The sequence below is a fragment of the Mustela lutreola genome, chromosome 2 (genome assembly GCF_030435805.1).
Source record: "Mustela lutreola isolate mMusLut2 chromosome 2, mMusLut2.pri, whole genome shotgun sequence".
NCBI lineage: Eukaryota > Metazoa > Chordata > Mammalia > Carnivora > Mustelidae > Mustela > Mustela lutreola.
The window spans coordinates 177,167,869-177,186,693 of NC_081291.1; the positions used below are offsets into that span (position 1 = coordinate 177,167,869).

Consider the following 18,825-nt stretch of genomic DNA (forward strand, 5'->3'; position numbering starts at 1 on the left):
ATTGAGTGCAAAGTAGGGACTACTTTGCATTTTCTTTTAACATAAAAGAATGCCTGGGTGCCATTGTGATGATGGGTTTGCTCTGCTCCTCTAGCACTATGAATTCCAACTGTTTATTCTTCCCTGCCTGTGTCTCCTGTATCAATCCTTCTGTTTATTTTTGTGACCAACACTATGCACATACAAGATGATTGATCCATGTTATAAAAGAGTCTTTAGCTGTGGAAAGAAATAGAACTAATTGGGCTAAATGGGAATGGAAGCTATGGTCTTAAGCTTCCACATTGATGGCTTAGGCAAGTGAGTTAATCAGCCACAGACATGATAATTGCTTATGGAATGGTTTGAATAATCCTTTTATAATATTCTAGACATAGTTACAATCATCTTGAGCTTGATGAGTCATCACAGCAGAATTCTCTCCTTATCAATGATGTTTTTTAAGACTCTTAGGTTCTTGAAGCAGGTCTGCCTCTGCTCACCACTCTCTCCCCTCAGAATAGTTGGCTGTACTGTGGCCAATTAAAATAGAATACTGTATTTGAAGACTGGTTTCTTCTGGAGGAAGAGAGGTTTGTGGCACTTCTTTTATGATGGGTGTGACAGATAATTAGCAGCAGCTAATTATCCCCTAGTATCTATTCTCCTTTCTTCCATGTTAAGGGAGTCCCTGAATTTCAGCTGGACATGTTGTTACCCTGAATAATTATTCAAATTCCCTCACTTTCTTGGCAGCTTTGGGCAGTGTGACTAAATTCAGTGCAATAGAATGTGGGAGGAAGGACTAAGCAGCTACTGACTTGAGTTCTTTCTTTTTTTTTTTTTTTAAGATTTTATTTCTTTATTTGACAGACAGAGATCACAGGTAGGCAGAGAGGCAGGGAGGAAGCAGGCTCCCCGCTGAGCAGAGAGCCCGATGCGGGGCTCGATCCCAGGACCCTGAGATCATGACCTGAGCCAAAGGCAGAGGCTTAACCCCCTGAGCCACCCAGGGACCCCTGACTTGAGTTCTTTAATTAGGGAGCATGCCCTCCCCTTCCTGATTTTTGATCCTTCCCAATGGCTGGAATGTGGCTGTGATGGTTAGCTGTCCTGACTTTGGGGATGAGGGCAACAACTTTGGGGCAGAAAAGCAGCAAGGTACTACTACATGAGCCCTGGACTGCTGATGCTCAGAGCTATTATGTCAAAGAGGAATAACTGTCCTGTTTAAGCTGCGATTGTTTTTGGTCTCTGTTTCAGCAGCTCTTCAGTATACGACGGGATAAAAAAAGTATGAGGTTCAGTGTCCACTCAGTGATATGAACAAGATGAGAAACATACTTTTTTTTTTTTTTTTTTTTTTTTTGAGCCGGCTGAGACTTTATTTGGGACAAGACACTCAAATTGGCTTTTAGTTGGAGGCATGGACAAGAAGGGGAACCCAGGGCAGCAGAACCGCCCCCAGGGGCAGGCTGAGGACTGGGACTGATTGAGTCTTAGGTGAGTCTCCTGTTCCCAATGCTTCCCTGCACAGCTCCTTCCCCCAAAGGCTCTATGGCAGCCATGAGAGCTGGGAGGCTGGGTGGGACCACAGTGGTTGTTCACTTGGACAGGACATCAGACGACTCAGACACCAGCTTCCCGTCACGGGTCTCAATCTTCTTCACCACCACAGCCTTGGAGGAGCTGCCACGGCTGAAGGACCCGGAGGGGCCAAAGCTGGACTGAAAGGAGCTCAGGCCATAGTTGAGGCTAGGGCTTGGGAGGGCCCCATAGGTCGAGCTCAGGCCACCTGAAAAGCCGCTGGTGGTCTTAGTATGGATACTCATGTTCTGCATCCCAGACTCCAGCCGGCTCTCCTCGCCCTCCAGCAGCTTGCGGTAGGTGGCAATCTCAATGTCCAGGGCCAACTTGACATTCATGAGCTCCTGGTACTCGCGCAGCTGCCGGGCCATGTCCTGCTTGGCTCGCTGCAGGGCGGCCTCCAGCTCGGCCACCTTGCCATCGGCATCCTTAATGGCCAGCTCCCCGCGCTGCTCAGCATCAGCAATGGCAGCCTCCAGTGCAGCCCTCTGGTTTTTGAGGGCCTCGATCTCAGCCTGGAGTCGGCTGATGCTCCGATTCATCTCAGAAATCTCCGTCTTCGTGCGACGGAGGTCATCCCCGTGCTTCCCATCCAATGTCTGCAGCTCCTCGTACTTGATCTGGTACATGGTCTCAGCCTCAGCCCAGCTACGGTTGGCGATGTCCTCATACTGGGCCTTGACCTCGGAGATGATGCCGTCCAGGTCCAGGGAGCGGCTGTTGTCCATGGATAGGACCACAGACGTGTCCGAGATCTGGGACTGCAGCTCACGGATCTCCTCTTCATACAGCTGCCTTAAGAAGTTGATCTCGTCGGTCAGCCCTTCCAGGCGGGACTCGAGTTCTACCTTGTTCATATAAGCTTCGTCCACATCCTTCTTGATGAGGACAAATTCATTCTCCATGTCTGCACGCTCTTTGATCTCCTCCTCATATTTATTCTTGAAGTCCTCCACCAGCCCCTGCATGTTGCCAAGCTCCACCTCCAGCTTCAGCTTCTCCTGGCCCAGGGTGTCCAGCTGCCGCCGGAGGTTGCTGATGTAGCTCTCGAACATGTTGTCTATGTTGCTCCGCGCGGTCTTCTGCTGCTGTAGGAGGCTCCACTTGGTCTCCAGAACTTTGTTCTGCTGCTCCAGGTGCCTCACCTTGTCGATGAAAGAGGCAAATTTGTTGTTGAGGGTCTTGATCTGCTCCTTCTCCTGAGTGCGCACAGCTTGGATGTTGGGATCCACTTCCAGCTTAAGGGGGCTCAGCAGGCTCTGGTTCACTGAGACGGCCGTGATGCCCCCCATACCCCCGGCCCCGCCGCCGTAGCCCCCGACCACACTCATGCTGCTGTTCAGGCCCCCCCGGAAGCTGCCGCCCACCCGGGAGAAGGCGGACGAGCTGATGCGGGAGCCAGGCCCGCTGGTGTAGGAGCGGCTGCTGAAGGCCCGGGGGCCGGAGGTGGACACCTTGTAGGACTTCTGGGTCACCCTGACGGACATGGTGGAGGCCCGAGTGGAGGCTGGAGTAGAGGCGAGTAGGCTGAACCTGACAGAGGTTCTACAAGGGGCCGAGAAGCTGCTTCTAGGTGAGAAACATACTTTTAAAGATATTTAATATGTCTTTTTTTCAAATCTGTACAAAAATTTAAATACAAAAATGATTTGCTATTGACAAGTCTCAAATCTAATCATGGAAACTCAAAAAAGTCACCAGTATGGTCACCTTTCATGGTGTTCTATAAAATATTTGAGAACAGTTACCCACTACAGACATTATTTTCCTCTGTGGGATGTCATACTGCATTAATACTCTGTGTTTAAATAACATAATGCCAGTTTGGTCCATTTCACATGGAAAAGTTCTAGTTGGTTTTGAATTAAATAGGGATTAAAGCACTATCCCTAGACTTTTGAACATGTGGTTGTTTCATCTGCTTTTACACTAATGTGTTAGCATAATGTGCAACACTGAAAAGGGAAACACAGACACATAGATAATTATTTAAAACTCTTTTTTTTAATTAAATGGAGTAATTCATTTAGCTCTGAGATTAGCACCATTATAGAATACACAGTATCTGGCATAGATTTTGCTCCTCCCCATCTAAAAGTTAGAAGCATATGCCTGATAATTAACACACTCACTCACGCACAGTTTTATATATATATATATATGTATATATATATAATACATATATATATATATATATACATATGCAATTGAGTAACAACCAATAAATAAGTTGGAAGGTATTTTTAAAAGAAGTTTGATCTTAACTAAAGAGGTACTGTCTCTCTTAACTTGGTGGAAATAAAAAGCCCATACATGTACAGATAAATACGGATTTACAGATCAGCTGATCAGACTTGCTTCCAAGCCGTTTCAATGCAGCTATACAGCAGAAGGAGCCCAATGGATCCCTGTTGCCTCCCATAGTCATCAGTCCAAAACCAGTATCCTCAAGACCAACTTGAAGGATGTTTGACCACATAGACGCTGTCTGCTTTGAAAATGAAGGTTGGGTCAGATATCTTTTGATGAAAAAAGTTTGTCATGTAAAAGCAGTGAATAAGAAACCCTCTGGTAATGAACTCATTTCTCTTCTTAAGAATTTGAGAAGAAATGGTGCTCATATACCATATAAGGGAAAGACACTTATTAGGTTAATGAGAATTTTCTTGATGGTTAAAGTAATTCAGATTTGACAGAGACACATTTCCATGTGTGTATATACCGTATTTATTTGTGTATTTTTCCATCTGTATCTTTCCCCTTAACTTCTCACTTTTAATTTTGAGAAACAGATACAAGATTCTACCACCACAGCCCCACATCATTTCCCCCTTTGCTTGTAGTATCAGCAGCAGACTCATAGCTGACTGAAATATTTTGCCTATGTTTTGAAACCATATTTGAATGCCTGCAGTGGTTAGTATGTACCTAAGTAAAAACCTAGAAAAAAAGATACTTATTTTTCTCTTTAAACTTCTATTGACTCTTGACTTGTGCTGAGTATAAGGGGACAGAAGCAGCATGGGCTCTTATGCCCTTTGACATTTCACATAGCTCTTCCACAGTTTGCTTATAAAGAAGCAAACTTCTTTTCCTACAATTTTAGTACCTACACTCAGAAGTAGTAGATCCATTTTTAAATTTAAAACTTAAGAAATTATTTTTTCAAAAAGTTATTTTCCTATGTAATTCTGAAAAATTTTTTTTCCCCAAATAAAGAATGGCTTGGATTTTGGAAATTGAGTTTGGAACCTGAGACAACATTCCAATTTGCATAGATACTACACCAAGAAATTTCTTCAAAATTCAACCGCTACTGAAAAATAGCAATAGTCCCTTCATGGGTGAAACCTCATTGTAGTCATTTGAATGGTAGGGAAAGGAAGGGAATTTTTATACCCATGTAAACACAATTAAAAACTGATGTTGATAATGAACATTCCACAAAACTGGAAAGTTATTATTTTTTTCTTAAGACTTCCACAAGTTTATATTAGTTGAGTCATCATGGAAATTACATGGAAGGAAGGAAAAAAAATTATAGAAAACAAAACAAAAAAGATCCTTGAGAAATAAGTGAATTAATTATGGCTCCTGTCTCCCAAGTGTTTTTTTTTAGCTCCTTTTGGGGCACTGTCTTATGTCCCTCACATGTCTCATCCAGTGCAATGCACACAGAATTTACTGAGTAAATTACACCACAGGTGACTGGCTCACTTATTCTTTTAGAGACAGGAGATACACAGTTCTGAGGAGGACTTGGCATCCATAAAAGACACAGCCTCTGACAGGAGGGAAATAGCCTTTGGGCTAAAAACCTTCTGCTCTCCTGACTCCCTCTCACTGGGGCTATCACACAACAGGACTCCTCCCCCACCTTCCTGGCAAAACATCTGCCCAAAGACAGAGGAAATTATGCAAATAAATACGGTAATTGTTATCATGGACATTTCCTTAAGCCATATTTAGAAATCTTTAAACAATATGAGCAAGTGACTTTCATTAGCTATGATCTTCCATACTGAAATATATTGACTGATCTGAATAAGCAGGTTATCATGGAAGCATATAACAATACAACAGCTAATATGATTCCAGTGGGTACAACACAAGTGTCAGTACTTGATACATAAATCTATCCCATCATTTTTAATTACAGGCTGCTATGCAGAGCATTCAACATGCATCTTAGTTTTTATTTGTACATGATGGTTTAGATTTTCACTTAAATATAACTTTCCAACTATATAAATGTTTTGAAGCAATTATGTTTTTCATTTGGATATTTTCGGTGTGCCATTTTCTTCTTTAAATCTCTTTTCTTTCTTTCTTTCTTTCTTTTCTTTTTTTTTCTTACATGGGATACAATAAATATCCTGAAAAGGAGGAATGGACATACTGCCCAGCATATAGTCCTGCAGCCTGTTCTGAGGGCATTTGGAGGAACACTCGGTCTCCTGGCCTGAGCAGCAGCACTGCACTCCCAGACGCCTGGTCCAGAAAACCCTTTTTGTACTCATCATATGTGTACATCATGGGCTCGTTGTTCTTGAACAGAGCAACCCACACGTTGCCCCCCTTGCAGTGGATGTGGTAGGCGAAGTAGTAGACCCCAGGAACCTCGCAGGTGAAGATGCCCGTCTGGGGGTTGTAGTTCTGTCTGCCATTATAGAGCAGTTTGTCAAACTTCACGGGGGCCCCCACAGGTGGGAAAGGCGCAGTCAGCTCAGCTGTAAAAGCAGGCATCTCGTAGGCAGGCCCTCCATTCTTGCCCTTCTTAGCCCCATAGGCATGGGGGGGTTTCACTCCATCAATTCCCAGCCCCATATCGGGCAGATACTCTCCATGGGGTGGTGGTGTAGGGGGCATCACAGCTGGGGGTCCGGGGGGCCCTGGCGGGCCTGGGGGCCCTGGAAGTCCCGGCTGGCCTTGAGGACCAAGGGCACCAGGCTTCCCCGGGGGCCCATGAAGTCCTGCTACCCCAGGCTTCCCTACTCCAGGGAACCCAGGGGGCCCTGGGATGCCAGGTTCTCCTTTGGGGCCTGGCATTCCAGGTGGTCCAATGGGCCCACTTGGGCCTGCGATCCCTGGGATTCCTGGAGGGCCCTGTAAACCCTGGTCCCCTGGGATTCCTGGTTCTCCCTTTGGTCCCAGCAGCCCTGGAGCACCAGGGAGCCCTGGTAAACCTTTATGACCAGCTTCCCCCTTGGGCCCTATGGGACCTGGCAAACCCCTCATGCCAGGGGGCCCTACTTCACCAAGGAAACCAGGCTTTCCTGGGAAGCCCTGAAGCCCTGGCTCACCCTTGGGACCTGGTGGCCCCTGTGGCCCTACAACCCCACCTTCTCCTTTGGGTCCAGGGAAACCAATAGCACCTGGAGGACCCATAGGACCTGGGATTCCAGGCAGGCCTGGCTCTCCTGGGGGACCCCCTATTCCAGGGGCACCTATTGGTCCTTTCTCCCCTCTTGGTCCTAGAGCCCCAGGAAGACCCCCTATGCCCTTGTCACCTTTGGGTCCTGGGAAGCCTGGTTTTCCAATTCCTGGAAGGCCTGGGGGTCCCGGCAGCCCTGGCAGTCCTTGCTCCCCTTTGCCACCTGGAAATCCTGGCTGGCCAGGGATCCCGTCCTGGCCTGGTTTCCCAACTCCAGGTATCCCAGGAGGTCCTTGAACTCCTGGGACTCCAACAGGGCCTTGGGGCCCAGGTTCCCCTGGAGGACCTGGCTTTCCCAGGGGGCCTTGAGGCCCAGGGAAGCCTGTCACTCCGGGTTTGCCCACTCCTGGAAGTCCAACAGGACCAGGAGGGCCATGCATCCCTGGAGGACCCTTTAGGCCTGGCAAACCTGGCATCCCAAAGCCCTTCTCTCCTTTAGGACCCTGAAGGCCTGGAGGTCCTGGTGGTCCTTTTGGTCCTCGCTCTCCCTTTGCACCTGGTTGCCCTGGTAACCCTGGACCACCTGGTTTTCCAATGCCAGGAAGTCCGTGAGGCCCTGGAGGTCCTTGCGGCCCTGGGATCCCCATAGGCCCGATCTCCCCTTTAGGTCCAATTTCACCTTTTGCTCCAGGCATTCCCATGGCTCCTGGCTTTCCTGGCATTCCAGGCATACCTGGTTTTCCAATTCCAGGATATCCCTGTGGCCCTGGTTTTCCTTTGGTTCCAGGTATCCCATGACCTGGTAAGCCGGGGGGCCCAGGTGGTCCTCTTGGGCCAGGCTCTCCACGGGGACCTTGCTCCCCTCGTAAGCTGGCTAATGGTATTTCTACTGGGAGAGAGAGTGGGAGAGGGAGGAGGGAGAAGGGGGAAAAAGAGAGAAAAATTAATAGTTATTATTCTTCAAGGAAGTCATGATGATCATTATTTAGTTCTGACACCTTAGTCTATTACTTATCGAGAGGAAACACTAGGAATAATGTGTTCGTCTTCCAGGACTATCAGTACTTAGAACAATCAAGCTAATAATTGCTTTGTTATGTTTGAAATAGTGTTTGAGAACTGATATCTGTAGCTGCTTTTATCAACATTGGTTAAGGAGAAAAGCTAAAAAAATAAGGAAGAAACATTTTTCTAAGTACAAAACCTTTGTTATGGTGTGTTCTGTATGGGGATTTTGGAAAATTGAAAAAGAGATAAAGAAAAATCAAATTTGCCTGTAATCACTTGATATTTATATGTATTTCCATCTCATGTGTTCTAGGTGTGGGTGTGTATGTGCGTGTGTGTCTGTGTGTGTGTATTTTAAAGAATGGAGTCATTCTCCATTTTTATTTTTTTATTAGTTTATCTACATAATGCTGTATTTTTTCATGTCCTTGATTTTTTTTATATAATAGCTTGTGGCTAAATAATATTTCCTTTTGTGTTGAAATATAGTATGATGCAAAAGTCAGGCAGGCCCCCCAAGAAAGGAAGGGAAAGAAATGGCTGAGATAATCCCCGAAGTGGAATATCAGCTCCCAAAGAGAAGCAAATTGGGAATACTTCATTTATGCTAAGTAGACAGTCTCGTACGATAACAGCATGTTATTTCTAAGCAGTGTGTAGGACATACTACGATATCAAGAGCATCTAGAGCAGGGTCATGTCTTCCTCATCAGGAGTCCTGGGTGTCCAGCACAGTGCCTGGCATGTACTCTGTTCTTAGCTAGGGTTTCCTGAATGACCAGCTCTAGCAACTCAAAAGTTTTTATGATGCTTTAATATTTACTTAGCATTTTTAATTACCCATGCCATTGATTTTCTCAACAAATCTTATTTTACTGACGAAGACAACTAGTTTCAGAGAGGTGTTTTTTTTTTTTTTTTAATTGAAATATGGTTTACATACAGTATTATGTTATTTCCAGGTCTTTCATTTCTGGCCTCTAAGCCTCTTAACACCAAATTCACTAGTACCCCAGACCTAGAGTTCCTGCCTTTTTAGGGACCAGTAGGAATGGCCTCTACCTCCTCAAAGGGAATTGCTATGTTGATGCAATTCCTTTCCTACAAATGCTGAGTTTCTTAGGAATCCAGATGAACCTCATGAAGTTTTAAGAAAGTGTCTCTCACAGTGATAAGCATTTTGTAGGTGTTGAATAACGAGTGAATATGGCTAGAAGACAGTGGGAAAAATTGTCATCTCTACATTCAGTCCTTAGCCTTCACGGTCTCCTCTCAGTTTATTGGTTAATAGGTGTAGTAGCTTAATGAAAGCACTCTTCAAAACACTGGCATTTATCCAGCACCTGGTTCACAAAGTGCTTTCATTCATATAGACATATATATAAATATATATATTTATATTTACATTTATATTTATATATTCCTAACATAGTAGGTCTTTAACAACATTGCTCTCCCATTAAAGAAGACTGACTAGTCACTTTTTTTAATTTTGAGTTTTCCAAAGTTATTTACTGAAGCAGAAACAAGTCAGCCAGGTACTTGTTGGGGAAAACGCAGTTTTAATGGTATTCAAAGATACTTTTTAAAAGGTATTCTAGCACAAGTTTTTCTTTGTACACTAGATGATGCTGTAAACTTTCCTCAAAATCTTTTAAGGCTGTTGGTTCTTAAGAACTAGAATTTATTCCTATTTCAAATCTTGTGCTCTTGAAAAACCGCCGAAAAGCATTTGAAAGCTGTTTCTTTAAGATAATGGATTTCTTTTTTCTTTTTTATAATTTAAAAAAAAAATTTTATAAACATATAATGTATTATTAGCCCCAGGGGTACAGGTCTGTGAATCATCAGGTTTACAGTATACTTCACAGCACTCACCATAGCACATACCCTCCCCAATGTCCATTGTTTTTTTGTTTTTGTTTTTGTTTTTTAATTCTTACTGATAATATATTGCTGCACTGAGTCATGTGTGATTTTTCACTCGAGGGCTTCGTGCGTCATGCGGAGAAAATTTCATTGAAAACCTGCTCATCTCTAGTTTCAACCGTCTTAAGCAGAGGTGTCCTTTTTGCGTGAGTGTCAGTGAGAGGGAGTGAATCTGGATTGGTTTCCCTCAGGGTCAGGGAAGACAAGTTTGGAAGAGGCCAGAGCACTCCTGCTCTCTGCACCTTCCAGCAGCTTCCTGTAGGCTTGCCACTGCCCCCACCCCTGCCTGCTTTAATTCCCCCGCATCTGGCCCAGCTTCTGACACAAAAATAGATGCTCATTAAATAGTTGCGAAATGTTGGAAGAGATAATGAATAAGGGAGTAAAAATATGTTTTGTGCCATTTAATGCTGTTAAAATAATAAAGCACAACATAAAACAGTAATTTTGTTTGTATTTTTGAGTCCTGAACTTTTCAAGGATAAAGTTGAGGGCACCATAAACAATGACTGTCAGTAACACTTTCCAAAATAAAAATTTCTAAAATTTAGCTTCTCCCCCTGATCTTATAGTTTCAGATTTTAGAAAACTGGTGTTTCCTAACAGGACAGGAATATGATGTTACCTTTGCCTTTCTTAGGTGCTGCTTCCTTGCCCATTCTTGGCACTGGCTGAATTTCCTTCATATATTGGGGTAGATGTGGATACTCTTTGCCATACTGCATGTGGGGCAGCTCCTTGCCCATGCTAAGGCCATCTTTGCCCAAAGGCATGTGAGGTACTTGCTGGCCCAGAGGCTGGTATTGTGGAATTTGTGGTGGGATCTGAGGAGGAATTTGTGGTGGCAGCGGCTTGATCCCATAGTAAGCGCCAGCCTGAATGAGCCTGATGGAGCCCAGGGAAATGGTAAGCAGCACTCCCAGCAGCTGCAGAGGGCCAGGTGGTACAGCCATCGCCTGTGGAAGGAATGAATGCACCAACATGGTGAAAACTGGCAGGCCAAGTGACAAGTTTACTTAGAGAAAGAAGAGGGAGAAAAAGGAAACAATTTTTATCATCAGAACGTCCCCTGTGGAAGACAAACGAAAAGAAGAACGGTGTTACCTCTCAGTAGAAAACATGCAAAAAACAGAAAAGAGTAGGAACTGTCAAATGAAGGCAATCAGTGGGATTATAAACTGTGGGAAATACTGCTGTGTGTCCCCAGATATCAATTCTGCTTTCTTCCATAGTATTGGAACTCTTGATTTTTTAGCTGGAACAGAGCAACCCAGAATAAAGACATTTTAGCCGGGTGTGGTGATGTGAAAAAGTTCTGTCCAATTGGATGTAGTTGTAATGGGTACAACTTCCAAGAAGGATCCTAAAGAAGAGTGGCCCTGTTTTTCCTCTTCCTTGCTGCTGGCTGCTGGGTGGATATGTTACCTGGAAACAGATCAGAAACCATGGACCAGGAAGTGAAATTCATGTACTGCGCATGGTTTAGTAACAAGCTAGAATAAACCTCAGCCTTTGCTGAGCATGAAGGCCCCTATTAATTCTTAGGTTTGAAATTTGTTTACACAATAAAGAGCTAAAGGTTTATCATCATCTTTAAATTACTGTTATTTTGAGTGTCACACATTTACACTAAACTTATTCCTAATAGTTAGGTTACGTTGGCCAAAAGGAGGCAAACTTGGTGGTAAGTTGGAATTTGTTAGTACGTGCCGAAATTCTATTCTAAGTGGAAACAGTAATTGATAGGCTGAGATTTTTCATCTGTCCTTTGCTTTGGTGCGGTCACAAATTAATGTAAGTGTTAAATAGCAAGCAAACAACAATAATGAAAACTGCACAAGTCTTCTGAATTGGAAGGAAGGTACTTCATGTGACAGTCCCAAAATATTTAAAAAATCACTATTATAATTACTCACATAATGGAATGCCATTTTGTTCTACTTAAATACTATAAAGTCGTTAATTTGGAATTTGCCTCATTGGACCTGGAGTGCACTGAAGTTTTTCTTTTATGAAAGAAACTTTTACGAAAGAAAGGAGTTTACAAGGCAAACTAGTTGTGTAAATAAAACAACGATATTTAGCCACTCATGAGAATGAACTGGAAAATCCCTTTAACAGCATCCTTTGCAATTTAACAGTTAGTGGAATAAATATTATTGGGGCTTATGTTTATTAAAAAAACACCTCAACACTATATCCAGCTGGACGGACACATGCACCCGAATGTTTATAGCAGCAATGTCCACAATAGCCAAACTATGGAAAGAACCTAGATGTCCATCAACAGATGAATGGATCAAGAAGATGTGGTATATATACACAATGGAATACTATGCAGCCATCAAAAGAAATGAAATCTTGCCATTTGCAACAACGTGGATGGAACTAGAGCGTATCATGCTTAGCGAAATAAGTCAAGCAGAGAAAGACAACTATCATATGATCTCCCTGATATGAGGAAGTGGTGATACAACATGGAGGCTTAAGTGGGTAGAAGAATAAATGAAACAAGATGGGATTGGGAGGGAGACAAACCATAAATGACTCTTAATCTCACAAAACAAACTGAGGGTTGCCGGGGGGAGGGGGTTGGGGAGAAGGGGGTGGGATTATGGACATTGGGGAGGGTATGTGATTTGGTGAGTGCTGTGAAGTGTGTAAACCTGGTGATTCACAGACCTGGGGATAAAAATATATGTATATAAAAAATATATGTTTATAAAAAATAAAAAATTTAAAAAAAAAAAAAAAAAACACCTCAAAAAGACCTCTGGCTGAAAACCCAAAAACCCAGGGAACTGCAATGCCCACAAAGGCCCACTAGAGGGCAAGTGTGGCACATATTGAAGTCTGTTCTCCCGAGTACTGGGCATTGTAAGGCGCTTCCCACACCTTTTGAAAGGTCTTGATGAAAATCTGAATCCTCAGTGGAGTGTCATGATTATGCTGGAGAAAGAAATGGCAAGGTTTTCGTAATTTTTAATGTAAGAACTTTGAATAAACTCCTATCTCTAAATAACTGTAATTTCCATTCTGTGAGTTTGTTTTCTTTGCTTCTGTCTTACTTAATTCTGGATCATAGTTTTCCACTTCTTAGAAAATATGTGTTGACTTTGCAACATCCTATTCAAGAGTAATGCCAAGAGTGTGAACAGGCTACAGAAGAATTGGTTAAGGGGCACCTGGGTGGCTCAGTGGGTTAAAGCCTCTGTCTTCAGCTCGGGTGTGGTCTCAGGGTCCTGGGATGGAGCCCCATGTCTCTCTGCTCAGCAGGGAGCCTGCTTCCCTTCCTCTCTCTCTGCCTGCCTCTCTGCCTGCTTGTGATCTCTCTCTGTCAAATAAATAAATGAAATCTTTAAAAAGAAGAAGAAGAAGAAGAAGAAGAAGAAGAAGAAGAATTGGTTAATAAAAAGCACCTAAGAAAATATTTAATGGAATCTCTACCACAAAAGTCACTGCTTTACAATTTTTCTCAGTATACTAACTAGTCATTTCCCCCCAAAACATCTGTCAGCAAAATGATTTATAAAATGTTCTCCATTTCATAAAGTCTCAAGAACTGTTTGATTCAAATGTGCTCGAAATAATACATGTGTTGGTAAATGGGAGGAGATAGAAAGTAGTTATTTTCTGTCTAAGAATAATTACTATAAACCATTTGGAAAGAGCTACAAAATTAGTATTGATTTATAGTTGGTAATAGTCAGTTTTATTCTAGATGGGAAAAGAAGAACATGTGTAAGTACTCAATGATAAATTTATTAACTACTTACCAAACACAATGCTAAACCCATCCAGGGACTACAAAGGTAAATATAAAATGGTCAATGGGGCCTGCCCCCACAGAAGTTATACTTTTTTAGTAGTCATGACAGATGTATAAACTATTCATGAGTAGCAAGGGATATCCACAACAAAAGTAAATTTCCCACCCACTTCCATCTAGTGGCTTCAATCCCTTCCCTTGGAAGTAACAGCTTTTCCCATTTTCCTCATATGTTTCTGGAGATGTTCTAAGAATATGCATATATACTACACACACCTTTAGGACACAAATTACAGTATACTATACATACCACTATTCTTTTCTTTGTCCACTCAGAAAACTGGAACTTCAGACCTTATTTCTCAGTTTTATGTATCTGAACAGATCCCTTCAACTTTCTTATTTGTTAAAAATAAGACCCGGTTGTTCTCTAACGTCCTTAACATTCAGTGTCTAAGGCAGTCACTAGAGAGTTGAACATGCTAACCCAGACCAGAAATGTATGGTGATACCTGGTGATGTCTAAGCTGGGACTTAATTCTATCTTTGGGGATGACGGAATTTAATTACTAAATCCTGAACTTGGGGAGATGTCTTTAAGAATAAACTAGCATGTTTGGCTCTTCACCTTTCCATCAGTTCCGTGAATGTGTTGGATTATACTTAATAATCTTTAAACCAGGACAATCTAATGAAACATTGGAAAACTGGAAGGAAGTGAAATGCCTGGGAAGACCAGTTGAATACCAATGGCCCAGTGGGATCCTACTTTACTACAATTATTTCCTCTTGCAGGCTTGGCCTTTCTCTCCTGAAAACCACCTCCTTTGGTCTGCCATCTGCCATTTCTTTGGCTCTTTATTTAAATAAACTTTGTTCAGTTTCAACTTGAGTATTTATATAGGGGCCGTGGTTAGAATTTACCGCTTGACTTATCCTTACTAATTTCCCTCTTGTCCCTGAGGATATTTTTGGTGGTCAAAGTGGTTTGGTGGTTCTCCCCAAATCACTCAAAAGAACATCAGATTTGTTTAATGCTATACAAACACCTGGTGGCGGGAAGGAGCCTTGGAATTTCTGCTGGGAGAAATGGTGGTAATGGGTTTTCTTGCCTCTTTTTCCTTTTTCTGGGGATGCACAACAGAATAATGCTGTTTTCTTAGATTTGTGTTCTAGTTGCTGTTCCAGTCACTGTTTTCTTAGATTTCTATTTGATAACATGCATGTGTGTGTGTGTGTGTGTGCGCACTTGACTACGCATGAACATAAACATACATAATGTGTGTGGACAGTGGATCTTTGCCAGTCAGCCCAACCAGTGATGGGTTTCATGTCATTATGTAGAAGAAACCAAAGACCTGGAGCTGAGTTGTAGTGCTGCCATTCACTGTGTCTACGACTTGGGGCAAGTCCCTTATCTTTACTAAGCCTCAGTTTCCTTCCCTATAAAAGAGCAACTATAAAAAAAGAAATGATCATCTCAGCCTCTCCCACAGAGCTGTTCAAGGACACGAATGATAATATGAATTTTTTTGTAAGCTGAAAAGCACCATTCAAATTTAAGTTATTATTAATGGATTGTGACCAAAAAGACAAATCAAAACCAAATGAAATGTCAAAGACTTTCAAAGAAGGGTACTAGCCAAAATAAATGTGAGGTTAACTGCAGTAATGATAAACCTAAGATGAATAAAACAATAATGGCCATTAAAATGTACTTGTTAAAAATGGCAAAAAAGAACAGCTGAACCAAGGCAGTTATTCATTCTGGTGTCAGAATCGCCAATCCTAATCATTTTGAACAGCCCTAAATAGTTCCCTGTATTTGGGAAGGGCTGCAGAGAGTTTCAGTTTCCTCATGTGACCTGTAATGTATATAACAGAATAATGTGATACATATTATTTTAGACGCTCCTCAGCATTTTATTTGTACATTTATCCCTGTGAGATTTTGGCTTGCTATGCAGAAGAATGTTTAAGTATTTGAACCTTCAGTTCTTGCCCTAAGTCCAACTTTCCCTTTCACATGGTGCTAAAACTGTGTGCATATCCGCACATGTGTGTGTTTGCATGTGTGCGTGTGTGTGTGTGTGTGTGTGTGTGTGTGAGTGTTGTGAACAAGCTTCTCTCATCTGTTGCTGGGCAGCCCTTCACGCAGGATTTATGGTTTCTCACATCCTCAGATTTATCGCTCCTGAAGCAAGGGGCAGTCAGACAGAATACTACCCCTGCAATATTCACCAGAATTGTCTTCCTGGCTTTCCCATGCCTCTTAAAGAAAGTTCTGTCCTGTTTGCATTTCTCGGAGCAATTCATTCATTCGGCGTAGGTAGGTAAGGAGTGCCTATTAATTGTTACCGTGAGGGGTACTAGAGAAAGGAGTGAATTAGTTGAACTCACATTCCAGTGGGGGGAGACAGGCAATAATAAACAACTGGAAGATAAATTTTTCAATTTTAGATTTGAGTGCTGTGAAGAAGACAAAGCAGGGGGAAGGGTTCAAAAATGACTCGAGGTAGAAGACGCTGCTTTGGAAAGGGTGGTGGAAGACACCTCTGAGAAAGCCAATTTTGGTTAGAGATGTGAAAGTTGGGAGGCTTATTTGTCTTTCAAGACACAATACTAAAAACCCCCAGAAAGTCCTATTTATCAAAATGGTAGTTATAGGTGACCTTCACTAATGTAAACCATTGTTTCAAAACTTAATTCTTCATCTTCAGCTATCCTCATTTTGACTTCTCTATTGTATTCTTTTTTTTCCCGGGAGGTTTCTTCTTTTTTTCTTTTTAATCTTTCTCCAGATTTCAGCCCTATTGTATAGGTTTGCTAGGGCTGTCATAGCCAAGTATCTTAGACTGGGTGGTTTAAACAACAAAAATTTGTTTTCCCCCAGTTGTGGAGACTAAAAATCAGAGAACAAGATGTTGGCATGGTGGGTTTCTTCTGAGACCTCTCTCCTTGGCTTGTAGATGGCCATCTTCTCTCCATGTCTTCACATGATCTTCACATGATCTTTCCTTTATAAGGACACCAGTCATGTTCAGTCAGAGCCTCTCCTACTGACCTCATTTTAACTTGATTTCCTCTTTTAAAAAACCTCTCTTCATATACATGGGGCGCCTGGGTGGCTCAGTGGGTTAAAGCCTCTGCCTTCGGCTTAGGTCATGATCCCAGGGGCCTGGGATTGAGCCCTAAATTGGGCTCTCTCCTTGGCCAGGAGCTTGCTTCCCTTCCTCTCTCTGCCTCTCTGTCTGTCAAATAAATAAAATCTTAAAAAACAAAAACAAAAACAAATACAGTCACATTTGGATGTACTAAGGGTTAGGACTACAATATAGGAACGAGGGGGACAAAACTCAGCCCATATCATCAACCATTCCTCTAGAGCAACCTAATTCCTACCTCTTCTGTGAAGTCTTCCCCACCTTAACCATCATTATCTTACTTGTCCTACTGAAAATTCAACAAAAGTTAAATGCAGCTCATCAACAGTGTGTTTTTTCCTATTGTTTTTTTTTTTTTTTGTCCACAGGACCCCAACATGATTGCAAACTTCCTGAGGACAAGGAAAATATGTGATATTCTTTGGATTTTCTTATATTTATTGAAAGAGCTTGACAGTCGAAACTCTTGGTATTGATAGGTGCGTTAGAAAACATCTCCTTCAGCCTCACTCTGCATTTAGAATCCTGTATACAACAGTTGCTGACAGAAAGCCCTCATATTTCCAACTTGAATATTAATAATGGTAGAAACATTCATAAAGCAACCTATTATCATGTGCAACTTTTTTTTTTTTTTTTAATTTGTTTATTTTGGAGAGAGAAAGAGCACAAATAGGGAAGGGGCATAAGGGGAGAAGAGGGGAGAATCTCAAGCAGACTCCCTGCTGAGCATGGAAACGAATGTGGAGCTCTATCTCATGACCTTCAGGTTATGACCTGAGCCAAAACGAAGAGTCAGTCACTTAACTGACTGAGCCACACAGGCGCCCCATGTCATACAATTTCTGTTGTTATTTTTATTACCTGAGCAGCTGATTCAGAATGGCAGTGCACATGTGGCTTACTTTTAGTGGGAGCTGGGAAAGGAACATTAAAAATACATCACCAAATTGGCTAAGGCAAAAAAGGAATAATTACATGACCTTTTAATATCAGGCCAATAAGCCCACCTTAGGATCATCTTAGGGATATGGAAATTTATTGCATAATTGATTAACATTACAGATATTAACTCTAAACTATGTTGACCAGGATTTGGTTCTACTGCCCTTTACTATGTTAACCAATATTTTATCTAACTTAGCATTATCTCAGCATTCTTTTTAACAAGCTCATTACAATAAAAAAACCCAGGTTTATAATATTTTATTTCAAACCCACTTTGTCATCATGTTAAATAAAACTTTGACATGTTCATTTGTGAATGAGAATTCTGTGTGGGACACACAAAAAAATCAAAAACCTAAATACAGGCAGCATTGGATAGTATGGAGAAAAACAAAGCAGGAGAGGTTAGGTAAGGAGGTAGATGGTTATTATTTGTTGAGGTTATGTTCTTTGAAACCCATTTTACTATAGAAACTGAGTCTTCTGTGCTTGAGTGGGCTGGCCCCTGGGTTTTAAAGGAAGCAACTCTAAAAGAGGATGGAGAAATTCTGGGGGATTCTGGAGGAGATTAAATGTGAGCAGAGTTGATTGCAACATGGAGGAGAGTGCCAGAAAAGATAGACCGCCAGTAGAGGAGCAGTTAAGAAAAGAAAAACTCGTTTCAGACAAGCTTTTTATGTTTATTATAGGCTATAGGTTGTAAATCCCTCCTTTATATCCTCAGAGATGAAGAAACCCTAATTGTTCTGAAGAAAACCTAATTCTTTCGTGGGGATGGATTTTGGGGAGTTAGGTGGAAGAATGGTTCAGTGCTGCTCCAGGGTGACAAGGGTAAAATTGGTGACTGAATATCAGAAAACCAGAACCAGAGGATGGCTGGGTGAGTCAGGCCAATGAACATAAAAGTTGTAATAATATTGGCTATGTTTTTGAGCACTTACTTTATGCCAGCACCATGATCATACTTCAAGTACATTGTTATTATGTTTTTACTTACGCTTTTATGTTATTGTTGTTATTATGTCCACTTACTAAGATTTTTTAATGTTAAACTCAAATGAAATCTT

At 42.1% G+C, this 18,825-nt stretch overlaps 2 protein-coding genes across 4 annotated transcripts in view; both read right to left on the minus strand.

Moving 5' to 3' along the window:
* Positions 1-1,357: 1,357 nt before the first annotated feature.
* On the minus strand, positions 1,358-3,114 carry LOC131825205 (keratin, type II cytoskeletal 8-like). Its single transcript, XM_059164370.1, has one exon. The coding sequence runs from the start codon at positions 3,051-3,053 to the stop codon at positions 1,584-1,586; it is 1,470 nt and encodes a 489-aa protein (XP_059020353.1). The 5' UTR covers positions 3,054-3,114; the 3' UTR covers positions 1,358-1,583.
* A 35-nt stretch (positions 3,115-3,149) lies between these two features.
* COL8A1 (collagen type VIII alpha 1 chain) overlaps positions 3,150-18,825 on the minus strand; it is a 162,604-nt gene continuing 146,928 nt past the window's right edge. For 2 of the 3 annotated variants that reach the window (XM_059164367.1, XM_059164368.1), the window contains 2 exons: positions 10,503-10,833; positions 3,150-7,829 (listed from right to left, as the gene is read on the minus strand). In XM_059164367.1, the coding sequence (XP_059020350.1) occupies positions 5,920-7,829; positions 10,503-10,830 (2,238 nt within the window). In that variant the 5' untranslated portion in view covers positions 10,831-10,833 and the 3' untranslated portion in view covers positions 3,150-5,919. The remainder of the gene's footprint in view (positions 7,830-10,502; positions 10,834-18,825) is intronic. The other variant, XM_059164369.1, reaches the window with a different exon arrangement.